At 61.9% G+C, this 16,867-nt stretch overlaps 1 protein-coding gene across 1 annotated transcript in view; it reads left to right on the top strand.

Annotated features, from left to right (window-relative positions):
• USP43 (ubiquitin specific peptidase 43) overlaps positions 1-16,552 on the top strand; it is a 188,780-nt gene extending 172,228 nt beyond the window's left edge. The window contains exons 10-15 of the mRNA XM_077833850.1: positions 7,140-7,217; positions 8,394-8,523; positions 9,124-9,472; positions 10,598-10,756; positions 12,861-13,019; positions 15,441-16,552. Of these exons, the coding sequence (XP_077689976.1) occupies positions 7,140-7,217; positions 8,394-8,523; positions 9,124-9,472; positions 10,598-10,756; positions 12,861-13,019; positions 15,441-16,552 (1,987 nt within the window). The remainder of the gene's footprint in view (positions 1-7,139; positions 7,218-8,393; positions 8,524-9,123; positions 9,473-10,597; positions 10,757-12,860; positions 13,020-15,440) is intronic.
• The last annotated feature ends 315 nt before the right edge of the window (positions 16,553-16,867 follow it).

Here is a 16,867-nt window from a genome sequence, read left to right as displayed (position 1 = left end):
AAAAACGCCATGTAAGTGATCAGCACTATCACTTGTAAGCTGTTCCCATTCTGTGCTCAGGTAGGGCACTGGTCAGTTTCATGCTGTTTCTAGTCAGTTTCCATGCCCTAGCCTCCTGGGGCTGCTGGGTCTGGATCCCTGGTGCGGCCGGGCCAGGCTCCAAACTCTGCTCCTTGGAACGTTGTTTTAACAATAACATCACGGCCCCCTCCCTGCTCATATCCAGCCTGGTTCCCCGGTGCTCGGCACCCACCCCTGGGCTTGGATGGCCAGTGGAGCTCAGTTCCCACGTAGGCACCTAAATAAGTGGCCAGGGTTTGGGAGCACTCTGCACGTTGAGCTCTTTTGAGGACGTGGCCATAAGTGTCACCAGCAGAGCTGCTGGGTGCTGAACATGCCTGGAAACCTGGCCGGTTGCTTCCCCTGTCCCCTTTAGGTCGCTAGTGGTTGGCAGTGTCCCTTTAGCAGGCGGGGAAAAGGCAGCGTGAATTCTGTGACAGCAGGGAGCCCTAGCACCCAGCACTGGGCAGCTCCCCCATTGCCCCCAGGACATTTTGGGAGCTGGTTTCTCCTATCTGCTTAGCTCTGCACAAAATGTGGGGATGGAGGTAACTGGCCTCAGCTCCTCATCCTGAAATCAGCGCCCACTGGGAAGTGCCTGCATAAGGTTGCTGCCTGAAGCAGGCACTGAATCAGCTGGCTGGCTGTTATTGATGGTCCCTGCTAAACTGCAGTGGGTTCTTGTCCTCTCTGCAGGCACGAATTAAGCAGGGAGAAATTGCTGCTGTGTCCCGTACCTGCCTCACTCTGCCTATAAATATACTGTGACGGGCATCAGCATCCTGGGGAGGAGAGGTCAGGCAGACGGCTGAAGCGATGCTGCCCCGAGTTTCAGCACCATTCCTCCACTCCAGCACAGCTCTTTATTTCTTCTATGACTTGCTTGTTCCAGGTGAACTTTTATACTTGGCTTGGCAGCTGGGATGGCCAGCCAGGATTTGTGGTCCCAGTGGGGAACCCTCTGCAGCTACTGCAGCACACACAACACGGCACCGGCACTGACAGACAAGCTCTGCGCTGGCTAGCGTAGGGAGGGTGGCAACTATGATCCACTGGGGCACAGGAATTAATGCTGCCACTGGGTCACTTGGTGTCATTGGGCAGTGTACAATGATTCTGTCGCACTCGTGCCTTTGCACCACTGCATTCTCAAGGGATCCTGTTGCACTAGTGTATGTGCACCACTGTATTCAGGAATGTTCCTGTCACACTAGTGCCTTTGCACCACTGTATTCAGGAGTAATCCTGTCACACTAGTGCCTTTGCACTGCTGCATTCTCAGTGGACCTTGTCACACTAGTGCCTTTGCACTGCTGTATTCTCTAGTGATCCTGTCATACTAGTGCCTTTGCACTGCTGTATTCTCGAGTAATCCTGTCACACTAGTGCCATTGCACTGCTGTATTCTCGAGTGATCCTGTCACACTAGTGCCTTTGCACTGCTGCATTCTCAGTGGACCTTGTCACACTAGTGCCTTTGCACCACTGTATTCAGGAGTAATCCTGTCGCACTAGTGCCTTTGTACTGCTGTATTCTCGAGTGATCCTGTCACACTAGTGCCTTTGCACTGCTGCATTCTTGAGTGATCCTGTCACACTAGTGCCTTTGCACCATTGTATCTTGAGTGATCCTGTCGCACTAGTTCTCTCTCACCAGTGCCCTCATGCAGGGTGTTTGGAGCTCCTCTAGCACCTCCCCCTGCAGCCCACAGAACGTTTGGAAATGGGCCCATGGATTATGAATGCCTCCCTCCTCCTGACTCAGGTTCTGTCCCCGATACAGTTCAGCTGGAGTCTCTTCGGAAGAGGGGTGCAGGTTTGATGCTGGCAGCATGTGCTGGTCGCGTGCAAGCTGGCTTGGGGATTGTAATCACAGTCGCTAGCAGGGGGTTGCTGTCTGGCTGCAGGGGTGGTGGAGCCGCACTCCAGCCGAACGGGAGAAGGGATCAGAGGGGGGCGTGGCAGACGAGTCTTTCGGTGGGAAATCCAAACGAGGCAAATCTCAGTTCTCTGGCTAAGCCCCAGGGAGTGCAGTGCAGCAGTGTAGTGAGGCGCCAAGGGCCCCTCCTGACCTTGCCAAGTGCCCAGTGCACCCGAGCTGGGTCTGGCAATGCACACTGGCCTCCAGCAGCAGGACAAGCAGGCAGGGATGTGTATATCAATGGAGATCAGGCCCCATGTGCTAGGAGCTGCACACGAAACCTACAGAGAGATGGTCCCTGCCCCACAGTCTAAACCAGCAGGGTAGACCCGGGAAGGACCATTATCCCCATAGTATGGCTGCAGAAAGGGGCTCCAGAGAGCTGACATGACTTGCCCCAGTTGAGACAGAGGCAGGAATTGGATCCTGTTCTCCTGAGGCCCAGCCCAGAGCCTCAGCCACGAGACCTGCCTTCCCCTCTGGACAAGTTGCCTGCTTGCCCCCACTACTCAGGTGGTTTCCTCCTTGGCTCCCTGCGGCCAGTTACAGCCATCCAACCCATGGCTGCTCTTGCCTTGCAGGGCTGCATGCAGCAGCTATCCACCCTAGGCACTGCCGGGACACTGAGGCAAGCGGCTATTTTGCACTTGGGACGAGCCATGCTTCCTTGTCTGGCAGCCCTGTCTAGCTCTCCATGTCTAATGTGCCCATCGCCATGGCATCTGTGCCTCGTCAGTGTCAGGCCAGGCTTCCCTCTGCGTGCTGTGCCTCAGTGGCCCCACCCAAGGAGACGGGCATTGTGCAGCCTTGTCCCCATGGTGGAACCAGGCTGAGAACAGGCAGGACTCATGTGTGCTAGGGAGAGGCATGCGCGCTCCGGGATGTGGGGAGCAGGGGACTCATGCAGCAGGGCCCTGTCTTGGGGGTGCTCGGGTCAGGGTAGCTGTTCCTAAGGGATTTCAGAGATCAGCCCACCCACGCCCTGTGTCATGCTCAGTGGCAGAGCCAGGGTGTGCAGGCCGGGGCTGATGGGTGGTGGACTAGAGATCACCCAGCAGCAGCAGCTCCTGTCCCGTGGGGCTGGGGCCTGCTCTGGGCAGTATGACACTGCTCATGGGATCATGGCACCGCTCAGGTTTGGCCTGGCTCCCGCCATCATGACAGAGGGCGGACGGGCCACATTTGAGTGAGAGTTGTTCTGACCTAGAGCACAGGGTCCCAGCACCACGCACCCCACATGCCGTATCCCAACTCCCGGAGCAGGGAGCCAGGCCCAGCCCCGTGGGACGGGAGCCACCCCTGGCAGCCTCGCTCTCTGGCCCCGGGTGAACATTCACGTCATGTGCCTCTTGTTGTCAGCTGCGTATTATGCTCAGTAAGGTGCCAAGCGCGGACTAACAGCACCGGGGGCCCTGCCCCCTCCTGGCCCTGCCACTGGCTCAGGACCGCTGGAGCGGCTGGCAGGTGAGGGGTGTCACTGTTGCTTGCGAGGGCTGGGCGAGCTGAGGGGAGTGGATTTCAGAGGCTCCGCTCCCCTTTTCCGTGTTGAACACCCTGCGTGCAAACTCCATCGGTCTCCTCCAGGTGCGGCCACAGGGCACGCAGGGGACCAGCCCGGCTGCATGGGGCTAGTGCTCGGGCACCTGCTCAGTCTGCTCCTGACGACAGGATGTGGGAGCAAACCTCCGTCGCCCCCAGAGGACCCGCTCGCCCCGCCGGCTCCCACTTGGATGATGGAGCAAGCCGCTTGTTTGGGAGGAGTCTGCCACCTGCTGACCTTTCTGGGGATTACACTGCAGCCTCTAATTCCCTGCCAGGGCTGCACTGTGATTCGGGGGCCGTAAGTGGGATGGCTCCACAGCTCTGCTCCCTGCCTCCTCTCTGCCCCGTACAGCAGCTGGGAGCCTGTCCTGAGGATGGGGCACAGTCCTTTAGCTCGCTGAGCACTGACATAGGCACGGACCAGGGCTCCCACGCAGGCCCCCGCACCCCGTTTGCTCTGGGCATTCTCATCTGCTCAGCCGCAGCAGCAGGTCACACAGCCGTGCCGGACCGGGGCCCAGCGGAGAAGACAGGATGGCCGCCTGCTGACCCCGGCTCCCGTGCCCTGCGGAAGTCGTCTCCCCAGTGCATCACTGCCTGCCTGGCCTTCGTGGAGACCCCCCCCCGGCTTCTCCCAGTAGAAGGGATCCGGCTGCATATTTATAAACTACCCCCCTTGCTGATTCGTCCCATCTGAGCCAGAGGGATAATAATAATTATTCATTATTATTGGTACCATGGGTGTGCCTAGGAGCCCCCGTCCCGGATCAGGACTCTGTCGCGCCAGGTGCTCCACAAAGGCACCACAAAAAGCCTGTCCCCACCCCAGAGAGCTGACAGTGCAAGGAAGCTGTGCCTCTCGCTGCCCGACAGCTCTGTGGATCTCTCCCGAGAGCCCGTCTCTTCTCCCTCTTCATGTGTCTTTCCCTGGCACTTCGTCTGAACGCATCCATCTTCCGTGACTCTTCTTCACATTAATATACACTGAAGCAGTGCCAGTAACTTACAAACATGGTCCCTGCCTCCAAGCCCTGGCAGTCTGGCAGCAATCCATGGGGAGAGAGGGTTTGGGCATCGGCTGCCCTGGTGGCCAACGCAGGATGGGTGTGGGGATGGATAGATGGATATAGGCAGAAGGGAGGAGGGTTTGATTCAGGCAGGAGCTGGGGGCAGCACTGCAGGCAAGGAGAGCAGTGTGAGAGCAGGCACAAAGCCAAGCCAACACACAAAGTGAGGGGAGAGGACAGGGCCCCGTGGTGTGTTGAGGACTCTGTTGGAATTGCATGCTATCACTTTAAGAGCTGGGTGGAGAGGAAGTTCCTGATCCTGCTTGCAGGCTAGGGGGCTCTGCAGGGAAATCAGCCATCCAAGTCAGTCTGGGAAGAGCCAGCCTAGAACAAGGTGGGTGAATGGAGCCTCACTGCCTTCGGGAGCAGCCTGCTTTGTCTCTCTCTGGTTCTGGTCACTGGGTATTATTGGTCTGGATTCTAAGAAATACAGTCGCTTTACAGGGCAACCTTCCAGCAGGGGCATTTGGGGGTTTTATCTAACATCTCTGTGCATGCTGGAAGACCACAGGCAAGGCGTAGGGAGTGGGAGGAGCCCAGGGGCCATGCAAGTGGTGACGTCGGGCTAGGCGATACCCAGCATGCAGTTCCCGTGCAGCACCGTGGTGGTCCCGCAGTGCTATACTGGGTGTGACAGAGCTGTCTGAAGCGATGTGGGGTGGGGGCCAGTGAGAGGGGGACTCAGGAGACCTGGGTTCGAGTCCCAGCTCTGATCTGTTGGGTGACCCTAGCCATAAGCTTGGAAAGATTAGATTGTTATCAGTAAATGTTGGTAACAGTTGCGTTCGCTGGACACACACAAATTGACAAATAAAGGATTGAATTGTACAGATGGGCAGAGAAAGAAAACACTACTGGAGAATGTATTCACGTTCGATCTAGGGAGTTTCCTTTGTATACCTTGACAGGTGATGTGCAAAGTGCCAAGGGGTTTGTACTGACCCCCGAGGTCAGGGTGTTGCTGGGACAGCTCCTTAAAGAGGCAGCACCTTGGAGATGATCATCTGTCTCCGAGCAGGCTGGGGGCCTGGCGTCTATGGCTGGGAACCCGCCCCTCAGCTTCCCAGAGATGGTGCCAGCAGAGCAGATGTCTGGGCGGTTGGCGGTGTGCGGAGTCCCTTTGCTGCGGCAGTCTCCAGTCTGCTATGGGGTGGGGAGAGGGTGACCAGGTGTCTGGTTTTCGACTGGAACACCTGGTCGAAAAGGGACCCTGGCGGCTCAGGTCAGCACCGCCGACTGGGCCGTTAGAAGTCTAGTCAGTGGTGCTAAGGCAGGCTAGTCCCTAACTGTCCTGGCACCGCATTGCGCACCAGCAGGTCCGGCTCCTAGGCGGGGTTGGGCACGGGGCTCTGCACGCTGCCCCCACCCCGAGCACCATCTCTGCACTCCCATTGGTCAGTTCCCGGCCAATGGGAGATGGGGGGGCGGTGCTTGTGGGCGAGAGCGGCGGGTGGAGCCTTCTGGCCCCCCTGTCTAGGGCCCAGACCTGCTGGCTGCTTCTGGTGCACGTGCAGCGCAGTGCCAGGACAGGGAGGCAGCCTGCCTTAGCCCCGCTCTGCCGCTAACCAGGAGCTCGAGCCCAGCCCCAGCCCTGACCCCTCCTAACCCAGAGCCCCCGCCTGCACCCCAAACCCCTCATCCCTGGCCCCAGCCCAGAGCCCACACCCCCCCCGAACCCCAACCCCCTGCACCAGCCCAGAACTCCCTCCCATACCCTGAACCCCTCATCCTCAGCCCCAGCCGAGAGCCCTCACCCCCTTCTGCAGTCCAACCCCCTGCCTCAACCCACAGCCCCCTTCTGCACTACGAATCCCTCAGCCTCACCTCCCCAGCCTGGAGCCCCCTCCTGCACCCCAAACCCCTCATCCCCAGCCCCACCCCAGAGCCCGCATCCCCAACCAGAGCCCTCCCCCCCTCCCCCTCCTGCAGCCCAACCCCCTGCCCCAGCCCACAGAAAGTGAGTGACGGTGGGGGAGAGTGAGCCACTGAGGGAGGGGGAATGTAGTGAGCGGAGACGGGGGCTTGGGAGCAGGCTGGGCTCGGCTCTTCGGTTTTGTGTGACTAGAAAGTTGGCAACCCTAGGTGGGGATGGGACTTCGGGGAAGTCACAGGTTGCTGCTAACAAGCCATGGCGCTGGTCAGGGCAAGGGGGCTGACTGGGAAGGGAAGGGCGGCTCTGTGCCCTGCTCCGTGCCCTACGGAGCTGCCTGCAGGTTCTCACATGATGGCTGCACGGCCTGGGGGAGGAACAGAGAACCTGCTGCCAGACAGCACCTGTAGCTGCCTGAGGCCTGCCGGCCTGGGCCGCTTTCCTGCCTCATGCCCCACCAGCGTGGGGAAGATGGTGGGTGAGGGGTGGTGCCCGGTCTTGCCCTCCGGCACCCAAGGGGCTCTGGGAAGTCTCTGCTCTCTCGTGAAGGATCAACCCTTACTAGCAGGGTCAATACGGCAACCCTCAGGCTTCTCTTTGGGCATGGGCTGGCAGCTGCGACCTGTACTGTGCCCCGGGGCATGGCCCCTCCCGCTAACCCCTGGCCTTGTCCCGGCAGAGCGCTGCAGTTCGGCGGCCCGGGCGGCCCCCACCATGTGAAGCTGGTGGTGGAGTGGGACCCGAACACCAAAGAACGGTGAGTCCTCAGGGCCGCGGAGAGTAGCCGGGGCACAGCCTGGGACCCAGAGGCAGCGTGTCTGTCTCGGTGCCGCGGGCTGGGGTCAGAGACTCAGGGTCAACACAGCTGGAAGAAAACCTCTAGGTTCCCCTTACGTTTCTCATCAATGTTTGGCCCGTAGCCACCTGGTGGCCTCAGGCCGAGGACCTGGTCTCTGTATTTCACCCAATAGAATCAGAACCAACTCATTGGGCTCTTTGGTGTCTTATTCATTAATGGTCCAAGCCTTGACGGCCTTAGAATACCCCCCACGGAAGGAAAGAGTAAAGTCTGAGTGGGACTGTCCCCATCATCCTGCTGGGAATTCTCCCCGAGTGAGGACATCAGGATCTGGCCTGCTAAGAATCACTTGCCTGTGTCTCCCCCATCAGATAGCAGGGTTAGCGGAGAGTGGTTTGCACAGGACAGTGAGGGTCCATGCACTCTGCGTTTAACAACAGCAGAGCACCTTCAATGGAGCAATGCTGGATTTGCACTGAAGAGCGTGGAATAGCTGGCTCTAGGAACTGGGATGGCACTTCATCCTGATAGACGGCTGAGTGCCCAACAGCGCCCGTGACACCAGTGGGGTTGCTGGTGCTCAGCATGTGTGATGATCCAGCCACTTGGTTAGGTGCCGAAATACAGAGTTGGAGCCAAGGTTTTCAAGCACGGGGAGTGATTTTGGGGGGCCCAACGTGAGACCCCTCAAAGGGGGCTGAGTTTCAGGGTGGCATCTAGGTAGTAGCTGATAATCCGGCCCCTTTAAGGCATCTCAGGTTGGGGCCCACAAATCACTGGCACTTGTGAATATCTTGGCCTGGGTGCCTGACTTCAAGCCCCGATACTGGACAGCATTGGCCACTAGGGAGAGAACTGCTTTGCCTTTACTAGAAGCCCACCTCTGTCAGACAACCAACATGCCAATCCCTTAACTGGTCACTTAGAATGGATCTTACTATAACTCAACCTGTGGAACTCACTGCCTCAGGATAGGGAGGCAAATACCACAGGCTGGCTTGGGAAAGAGCAGGACAGTTGCTGTCTGCTGTCATGCTGAGTCAAGGTGATTGGAGACCCTGCCCATGGATGGTACTGCCCAGATGCCATCATGTGAGTACTGCCTCTCTCCAACCTCCTCTCCTGCCTTTGCAGCCTGTTTGGCAGCATCCAGGAGGAGGTGGTGCAGGACACCGAGAGCGTCCGGCTGCAGCAGCAGGCCCATCAGCAGCAGCACAGCTGCACCCTGGATGAGTGCTTCCAGCTCTACACCAAGGAGGAGCAGGTACATGCCATGGGGGGCAGGGTCTGGTCCTGTACCCTGGGCCTTTGTGCTGGGACATCTGGGGCAATGGAGCTGGCGGGGTAGGGACGGGTGCTGGGCTGACAGCAGAGTACCCCAGGGCACCGCCCTGGATGTTCTCAGTGCGTGGCACATGGGGCCCATTGATTGGCTTTAGCCCTGACCTGCCCAGCCCTGCCTCGGTGCTTTGGCCCCACGCCTGGCTCCTAGCTCGCCCTGACTCCAGGGGGCCAAGCCAAGGGGCCAGGGGGAGGGGGGGAGTGACAGACAGGCAGAACCCACATGGCAGGCGTCCAGCTGCCCAGCTGGGGCTGACAGGAGAACAGGAACAAAGGGAAGGGAGAGCCCGACGCCCTGCGAGGGGAACCCCAGCTTTCCTCTCTGAGCCCAAGCCAGGGCAGGCAGGCACTGGGGACTGTGCTTCCCCCCTGCCCAGATCACTGGACAAATCCTGCTGGAGGGATGGCGCAGCCGCACCAGGTGCCCAGTGTCCTCCCCCTGGGCACAGGGGCATGGCCAGGCCAGTTGCTGGGGCCACACTAACCCTAGCCTTGCCTGGGGCATGGTGTCTTGTGTCCCCAGCTGGCCCCCGATGACGCCTGGAGGTGCCCCCACTGCCAGGTTCTGCAGCAGGGCATGGTGAAGCTGAGCCTGTGGACGCTGCCCGACATCCTCATCATCCACCTGAAGAGGTTCCGCCAGGTGGGCGAGCGCCGGACCAAGCTCTCCACCCTCGTCCGCTTCCCCCTCCGTGGCCTCAACATGGCCCCCCACGTGGCCAAGAGGAGCCAGGCCGGGACGCAGGCTCTGGGCCCGTGGGCAACATGGAAGCAGCTGCCACACCTCCACGAGAGCTCCCAGCTCGACTCCCTCTATGACCTGTACGCCGTCTGCAACCACCACGGCAGCATGCAGGGCGGGCACTACACCGGTGAGTGCACCAGGGCACCGTGCGGGGCGGGCACGTCGCCGGTGAGTGCACCAGGGCACCGTGCGGGGCGGGCACGTCGCCGGTGAGTGCACCAGGGCACCGTGCAGGGCGGGCACTACACCGGTGAGTGCACCAGGGCACCGTGCAGGGCGGGCACGTCGCCGGTGAGTGCACCAGGGCACCGTGCAGGGCGGGCACGTCGCCGGTGAGTGCACCAGGGCACCGTGCAGGGCGGGCACGTCGCCGGTGAGTGCACCAGGGCACCGTGCAGGGCGGGCACGTCGCCGGTGAGTGCACCAGGGCACCGTGCAGGGCGGGCTCTACACCGGTGAGTGCACCAGGGCACCGTGCAGGGCGGGCACTACACCGGTGAGTGCACCAGGGCGTCGTGCGGGACGGACACCACACGGGTGAGTGCACCAGGGCGCTGTGCAGGGCAGGGACTATATGGGTGAGTGCACCAGGGCATCGTGCAGGGCGGGCACTACACGGGTGAGTGCACCAGGGCACCGTGCAGGGCAGGGACTATATGGGTGAGTGCACCAGGGCGTCGTGCGGGACGGACACCACACGGGTGAGTGCACCAGGGCGCTGTGCAGGGCAGGGACTATATGGGTGAGTGCACCAGGGCGCCGTGCAGGGCAGGGACTATATGGGTGAGTGCACCAGGGCGTCGTGCGGGACGGACACCACACGGGTGAGTTGGTACTAACCCCGAGTCGGAACTAACCAATGCCACCGTCTGGTGCTAGGGGGCGCTGTGCAGCTGGAGGCACGTGGTTTGAGCTGGGGAAGGACACTGGAAGTCCAGACTGGCTGCAGTGATTGAACTTCTGGGGCGACACTGCCTGTGGAGGGCCTTGGAGCAGCTGGGCTGGCCCAGCCCTCGCTGGCGAATTGCCTTCTGCCTGCCTGCCTGCCTGCCTCTCGCTGTGGTTTCAGTCCCCGGGCCGGGCAGGTGGGCAGACTCCAGCCAGACGGGCCCCGCTGGTGATGCAGGCTGATGGGATTCCACCCCGGCGGGGCTGGACTGAACCCCAAGCCCGGCGCCCCCGGGGCCCCATCTCCGCCCCTCGTGGGGTTCATGGGCTCCCTTCCTCAGCACAGCTGTGCTCTCTGCCCCAGCCTACTGCAGGAACGCCCTGGACGGCCGCTGGTACAGCTACGACGACAGCACCGTGGAGCCGGTCCTGGAGGACGAGGTCAGCACCCGGGGCGCCTACATCCTCTTCTACCAGCGAATGAACGTCATCCCCAGCTGGTCGGCCAGCAACTCCATGAAAGGTGGGCCTGCGCCCCTGCCTTCCTCGCTCATCCACAGGGAAGTGCTGCTGAGGGGGAACCCAGGCCTGGCTTGTGGGCTCCCAGAGCCACTCAGGGCCGGCTCCAGGCAAAAGACAGACCCCTGGGTTAGGGCAGGCGCCCCGGCTCCCTGGGAGGAACGTCCTCAGCAGAGTTGTTCCAGGGGCCGCTTCGGTGCGAGTGCTGGGGGGGCAGAGCCTGGCTCGTCGCTAGCCCATCCGCCCCCGGGAAGGGTGTCTGCCCTGCCGGCCGGGGGCGACTGTGCGCGGGGAGCCGTCTGCGATGGCTTTCCTCGAGCCAGCACAGGTAACAAGAGCGGCGGAGACTCTGGACCGTGCCCGCTGGTCACGAACCGCTGGCCATGGGGTGCCCTGCCGTCGTCACCCGTGTCAGCGAGGTGAAAGCTGGTGTGGCTGTGGCATCAAACCCTCCTGCTCCGTGTAGACGTCCCCAGGGGCGGGGCGGGGCGGGGTGTGCGGAAATCACAGCCATGGCACCAGCAGGCCAACCCACCCCCCGCATTCGGCCTAGGTGTCTGGGACAAGTACGGTGCTGAGTCTCATCCATAGACTGCCCCGTCAGAGGGGTCCCTGGGGCCCGTCCCCGCTGGGCTCCGCGGGGCCGGCACCGTGACGCCGTCCCGGCTTTAACACGCTTAGCCGGCAGCTGAATTCTGCTGAGCCGCTCCGGTGTGGAGTAGCCAGGAGAGGGAAAGCACAACTCACCCGGGCGGTTCGCTGAATGCTCTGGCTCTTTCGCACGCCCACGCTCCATCGCAAAGCACAAGGGCACACACATTGGCACAATCACAAAGCACGTGGACACATCTGCACACACAGTCACCAAGCGCGTGCGCACACATCTGCACCCACACACAAAATCACACCCACGCACCCCCCCCCACACAGTGACAAAGCACAATCACACCCCCACCCACCTCCGGGCCTGCAAAGGTGCAGAGTACACACACTGACATGGGCACATGCATGCTCACACACACAACCATAAAGCACACACACCTTCTCTCTCTCTCTCTCTCACACCCCCCCCCCCACACACACACACCCCCTCCTGAGAGACGTGCGCTGTGGTTTGACAGAGGCTGTATTTGCTCTGGATCCTTGCCAATTACTAGTCTATTGTGGCATGTTAATTGCGCTCTCCTATTTGTGCTGCCACCCTGTGGCTGCTGCTTGTAACTGCACCCCATGGCACATACCCATTTTATGTATTATTACCAGCAGTCACTGAGCTTAGGTGCTTTGGTTTTGGGGTGCCCGAGAGGAGACGCCGAGGCACTGAGAATCCACAGCTCCATGGGCCTCATTCAGAGCTGCAGGGGAAATGACGCCCTCCGTGCCTCAGGCTGGGCTTCCAACTCTCCAGCCCATTTTGGAGACATCGGCTGGGATGAGAGCTAGCTCCTGGCTGCCTGCCTCCCGGAAGTGGGTATGGCCACCGGCGCCAAGGAACGAGGCCGGAGCGGACAGGCTGGCTGCCCACAAGAGCCTGGTGGGACTCGCTGCTTGGAGCATGGGTCAGGGCCGTGCTGCCCAGGCCCTGGTCAGGGTCCCACTGGCCTCTGGGGCAGGGATGGGACCAACTCCCCCTGACTCTGGCTGGGCCAGCACAGTTATACAATGGCTATTGTGTGCCCTCTACTGCAACTTGCTCCAAAATGCAACTAAACAGCCACGTTGACACCGGGCTACCTAACCTGTGGCCTGGGCCTGTCCGGTGGCACCTCTCCATGCAGATCTCTCCTTCCCCAGCATCATCATTCCCCTGCCAGATGGCTCCCTGGGGATCCCTGCATGAGGGGTGCATGGCGGGGGAGAGGGCCCACTCTGCACCTCCAGAGGGGACCAGGGAGGAAAGTTCTTGCAGCTGTTCACTAGCCAGGGAGGCCCCGGGGAGCTGTAGGCTGTAGCTGTGGACAGCTCCATCCCAGTGATTGCTCATTGCCACGGCAGGGGGACAGGGGCTGGAGCTGGCTGCTTTGCGTGTTTTGGTGCCACCCCCAGTGCCCCATTGGGTCTGTGCCCTGGTAACACAGCTCCCGCGGCTGTCTGGGTTCCCCCTGCAGGCTCCACCAGCTCCTCTATGTCAGATCACTGGCTTGCGCGGCTCAGCGGGAGCAGCAAGAGGGAGAGCCTGGTGTCCCGGAGCTCCACGGTCTGCCCCTCCCTCCTGAAGGCCCCCGACTCGCCCGTCTTCCTCGACACCGCAACCAGCCAAGAGAAAGGTCTGTGGTATTACTGTGCCTGACTCCGGAGCAATGAATCCCGGGTGGGGCAGCCAGTGCTCTGCCCTGCCAGTGGAGGCCCCCCTCCCCTCCCGCAGGGCTCCATCGGGTCACAGAGCAGGATTCAGCCCCGAGGGCTTCGCAGCATGGGAGTCGGGCAGAGTCTGGGCCATGCCAGCGGGAGCCAGGGCAATCGGCTTGCTGGCACTGGGGAAGGGCCTGAGGGGAAGGGGGCACCGTGCAGAGTGCTGGGCGGGCGGGTGTCAGGCCATGTCTGGACACTACAAGGTATTTTGAGCCCTGGGGTCAGTTTGTTTCCCTCCAGAGGCTCTTTCCCCAGTAACCCCCTGCATGGCCTGGCTGGGTCAGCTAGTCTCGGCTTGGCCTCACAGCCCGAGAGGGTCTCCTGGAGGGGAGCCCAGCCCAGCGGCTGGGGAAGCGCGGCCCATTCACTGGGGCGGCACAGAAGACGGGGCAGTCGTGGAAGCAGCGGGCCAGCAGGACAGCAAGGCTGGCTGTATGGGGCGGGGTAAGGGAATGGGCCAGAGCAGTGGGGGAGAGGAAGCACCCTGCAGGTGGCAAGATGGGTCACAAGCAGGTTCACAGGGAGCTGGGTGGGGGCCAGGCGAACTTTCTGCTTTGGGCATTTCAGTGCCACTAGCCCCCAGGAATCCTGGATCAGGCTCCAAAACACCCCAAGTGTGGGTTAAAAGGCAGGGGTAGGGACCCAGGCCAAGCTGGCGGGCTCCATTTATTCACCCGAGGAGGGGGATCAGGAGCCTTGAGGGGCCTCATTTTCTAGCTTCCCCCACCCCCAAATTCCGGAAGCTACGAGTCTCCCCTCATCCCCGAGGCTTGGCCGCACTTGGCAACCAACGTGAGCCAGGAATCTCGGAGCCAGCACGCTCTTGGCGCACCCGGGGTTAACTTCTGCCGCGCAGTCCCGCACCCAACCCACACGGCCCCTTGCAGGACTAGCTCCACTGCAAGCTGAAAACAGCCCCCCGCGGCCTGCCCCACGGGCGGATGCCAGGGCTCTAGCCTTGCCCATTAGGGGCTGTGCTCCTCCACATGGCGGAACGGGTCCATCCAGCTGAACGTCCCTGCGGTGCACCACCTGCTGGTCGAATGCACCAGTTACAGCTGGCCAAAGTGCCCTGGCCCGCGTCCCCTACGCTGCCCAATGTGCTGGTGGATTTCAGTGGCGCATGGGGCCAGCAGAGGCAGTATTCGGGATTGGCCATTCAGCTGGTTCTTGGGCCCTGGCCCTCATCGTTAGTATGTCCCCGGCCCCAGTGCGCTAGGTGCTGGACATTCAGTGAGAGACAGGCCCCCGCCCAAATGGAAGGGACTAGACGGACAAAGTCCGGAGGAGAAAGAGAAGCAGGACGTGACTTACCCAAGGTCACACCAGGAGAAGAACTAGGGTTGCCAGGTGTCTGGTTTTTGACCGTCAAAAAGGGACCCTGGCGGCTCCAGTCAGCACCGCTGACCTGGCTGTTAAAAGTCTGGTTGGTGGCACAGCTGGGACCCGGGGCTAAGGCAGGCTCCCTGCCTGCCCTGGCTCCGTGTGGCTCCCAAAAGTAGCCATCAGGACCCAGTGGCCGCTAGGCACCTGGGCAGCCAGGGAGGCTCCCTGCGCAGCCCCTGCTCTGAAAGCCGGCTCCGCAGCTCCCATTAGCCGGGAACCACAACCAACGGGGGCTGCAGGGGTGGCGCCTGCGGGTAGGAGGGCAGCATGCAGAGCCTTCCTGGCCGCCCATGCGCCTAGGGGCTGCAGGTACCTGGCGGCCGCTTCCTGAGAGCAGCAGTAAGTGCCTCGGGACCCTGCATCTCCTCCCGCACCCAACCCCCTACCCCAGCCTGGAGTCCCGTCCCACATCCAAACTCCCTCCTGGAGCCCGCACCCTGCCCCCCGCAACATCCCAACCCCTTCCCCCGCTCTGAGCCCCCTCCTGCACCCCAAGCCTTCATCCACAGCCCCACCTCAGAGCCCACACCCCCCAGCCGGAGCCCACACACCCCCCGTCCCACACCCCAACCGTCTGCCCCAGCCTGGTGAAAGTGAGTGGGGGTGGAGGAGAGCGACAGAGGGAGCGGGGGATGAAGCGAGCAGGGGCAGAGCCTCAGAGAAGGGGCAGGGGCTCAGGGAAGGGGTGGGACAGGGGTGTTTAGTTTTGTGCGATTAAAAAATTGCAACTCTGACTAGAACCCAGCTCACCTGATTCACTGGCCAAAGTCCCTAGCTACTAGCCCACACTGCTGGCCAAATCCTGCCCTTGGCCACTCCTGGGCAACTCCAGCGGCACTGGTGGGAGCTGCGCCCAGCCCGAGCTGGCCCTGGATGCCCCTTGCGGGGCAGCACGCGGCTCTGCTCTGCTCTTGGGGACTCCCACCGACCTGCCTGTGTTTCTCTTGCAGGAGGCTTTGAGTCGAGGCCCCTGGTGCGCGGCATTCAGGGGCGCAGCGTCAGCATGAAAGTGTCCCCCACCAAGCCCAAGCTGGGGGCCACCAAGCCAGTGCCCCTCCGCTGGTCCTTTGCAGCCAGAGACAGGCCACAGGCTGCGTCTGGGGAGCTAGTGGAGTACCTGGAGTCTGGGCGCAGGCCCCGGTACACCAACGAGTCCATCGTCCCCCTCATGACAGGGGGCGGCGAGAACACCCCAGTGCCGGCGAGGCCTCTGCTGAACCCAGCTGCGACTGGGAAGGACCAAGGGACTGGCGGGGCCGGAAGGGCGAGTGGGAATTCCCAAGGTGCTGTGGGGGGTGCTGCAGAGAGCCACGGCAAAGCACCCCCGGCCACCGAGATGGCCGGGACCCTGAAAAGGAGCAGCAAACCAAAGGAGGAGGCGGGCCAGCCACAGAGAACATCCAAGAAGCTAGAACTTCCCGTCAACTCAGGGGGACCCCGGAGCGCTGAGGAGCCAAAGAGCAAAGGGAGCTCCAATGGGGCGGCCCGCGCAGGCACCCTGCCCCACCCACACCGCTCGCTGAGGGCCAGAGGGGCTCTGGGCAGGGATGAGGACCATGACCAAAGAACCCCCGCCAAGGCTGGGGAGCATGGCAGGGACAGGGACCCCGAGGCCGAGAGGCACCCGGAAGGGAAGTTCACCATCTTCAGGGCTGGCTTCCTGAAGAAGGAGCCCAAGCGGCCTGGCGAGTCGGAGCCGCCCCACGCCTCGGAGCTGGCCATGGGCTCCTCCCGGACATCACTCTCCAACGGCACCCTGAGCGTCATCAGCGAGGGCAGGGCCAACGGCATGCTGGGCCGGCGGGGCAAGGAGGGCCAGGCCAACGGCAGGATCAGCCGGTCCGAGGTGGACATCAAGCGCTCGCAGAGCTCCGCCAGCATCCACAGCAAGGCCGACTGGGTGCTGCGCAGGTCGGCCTCCCTCTACAAGAACGGCGGCGGCAGCCACCAGCACAGCCACAGCGTGCCGCTGGAGAAGGCGGCCTATGGCACCTTGCAGAGGGTCAAGTACCACACGGCCTCCCTGGGCAGGAAGAAACCAGTGCCTGAATCCAGCTTCTAACCCGGATCTGCCGGGCACTGGAGAATGAGTGCGGCTGCTACTATGAGCCAGGGCAGCCAGGGTCGGAGGAAGGAAATGGACAATCCCAGCGGGAGGCTGCAAGGGGCTGTGATGTCCACTGAGGCCGCGTTGGTTTGATCTCTGGGCTCCCGAGTCCCACTGGGGCTGGGTCCTGTTTTCCTGCCCTAGGATTGCTAAGGGAGCTGTCTCCTGCCGCGCCCCAGATGCCTGGTCTCCCTCGAGTGTGTAGGGAAGGGGGCTCCTTGCACAAGCCATGCCTTAATAGGACGGCGCCCAGTGCAGGGCTGCTGAGAG

This window comes from Eretmochelys imbricata, chromosome 14 (assembly GCF_965152235.1).
Source record: "Eretmochelys imbricata isolate rEreImb1 chromosome 14, rEreImb1.hap1, whole genome shotgun sequence".
In the NCBI taxonomy this organism is placed as follows: Eukaryota; Metazoa; Chordata; order Testudines; family Cheloniidae; genus Eretmochelys; species Eretmochelys imbricata.
This window is presented reverse-complemented; position numbering and strand designations above follow the sequence as displayed.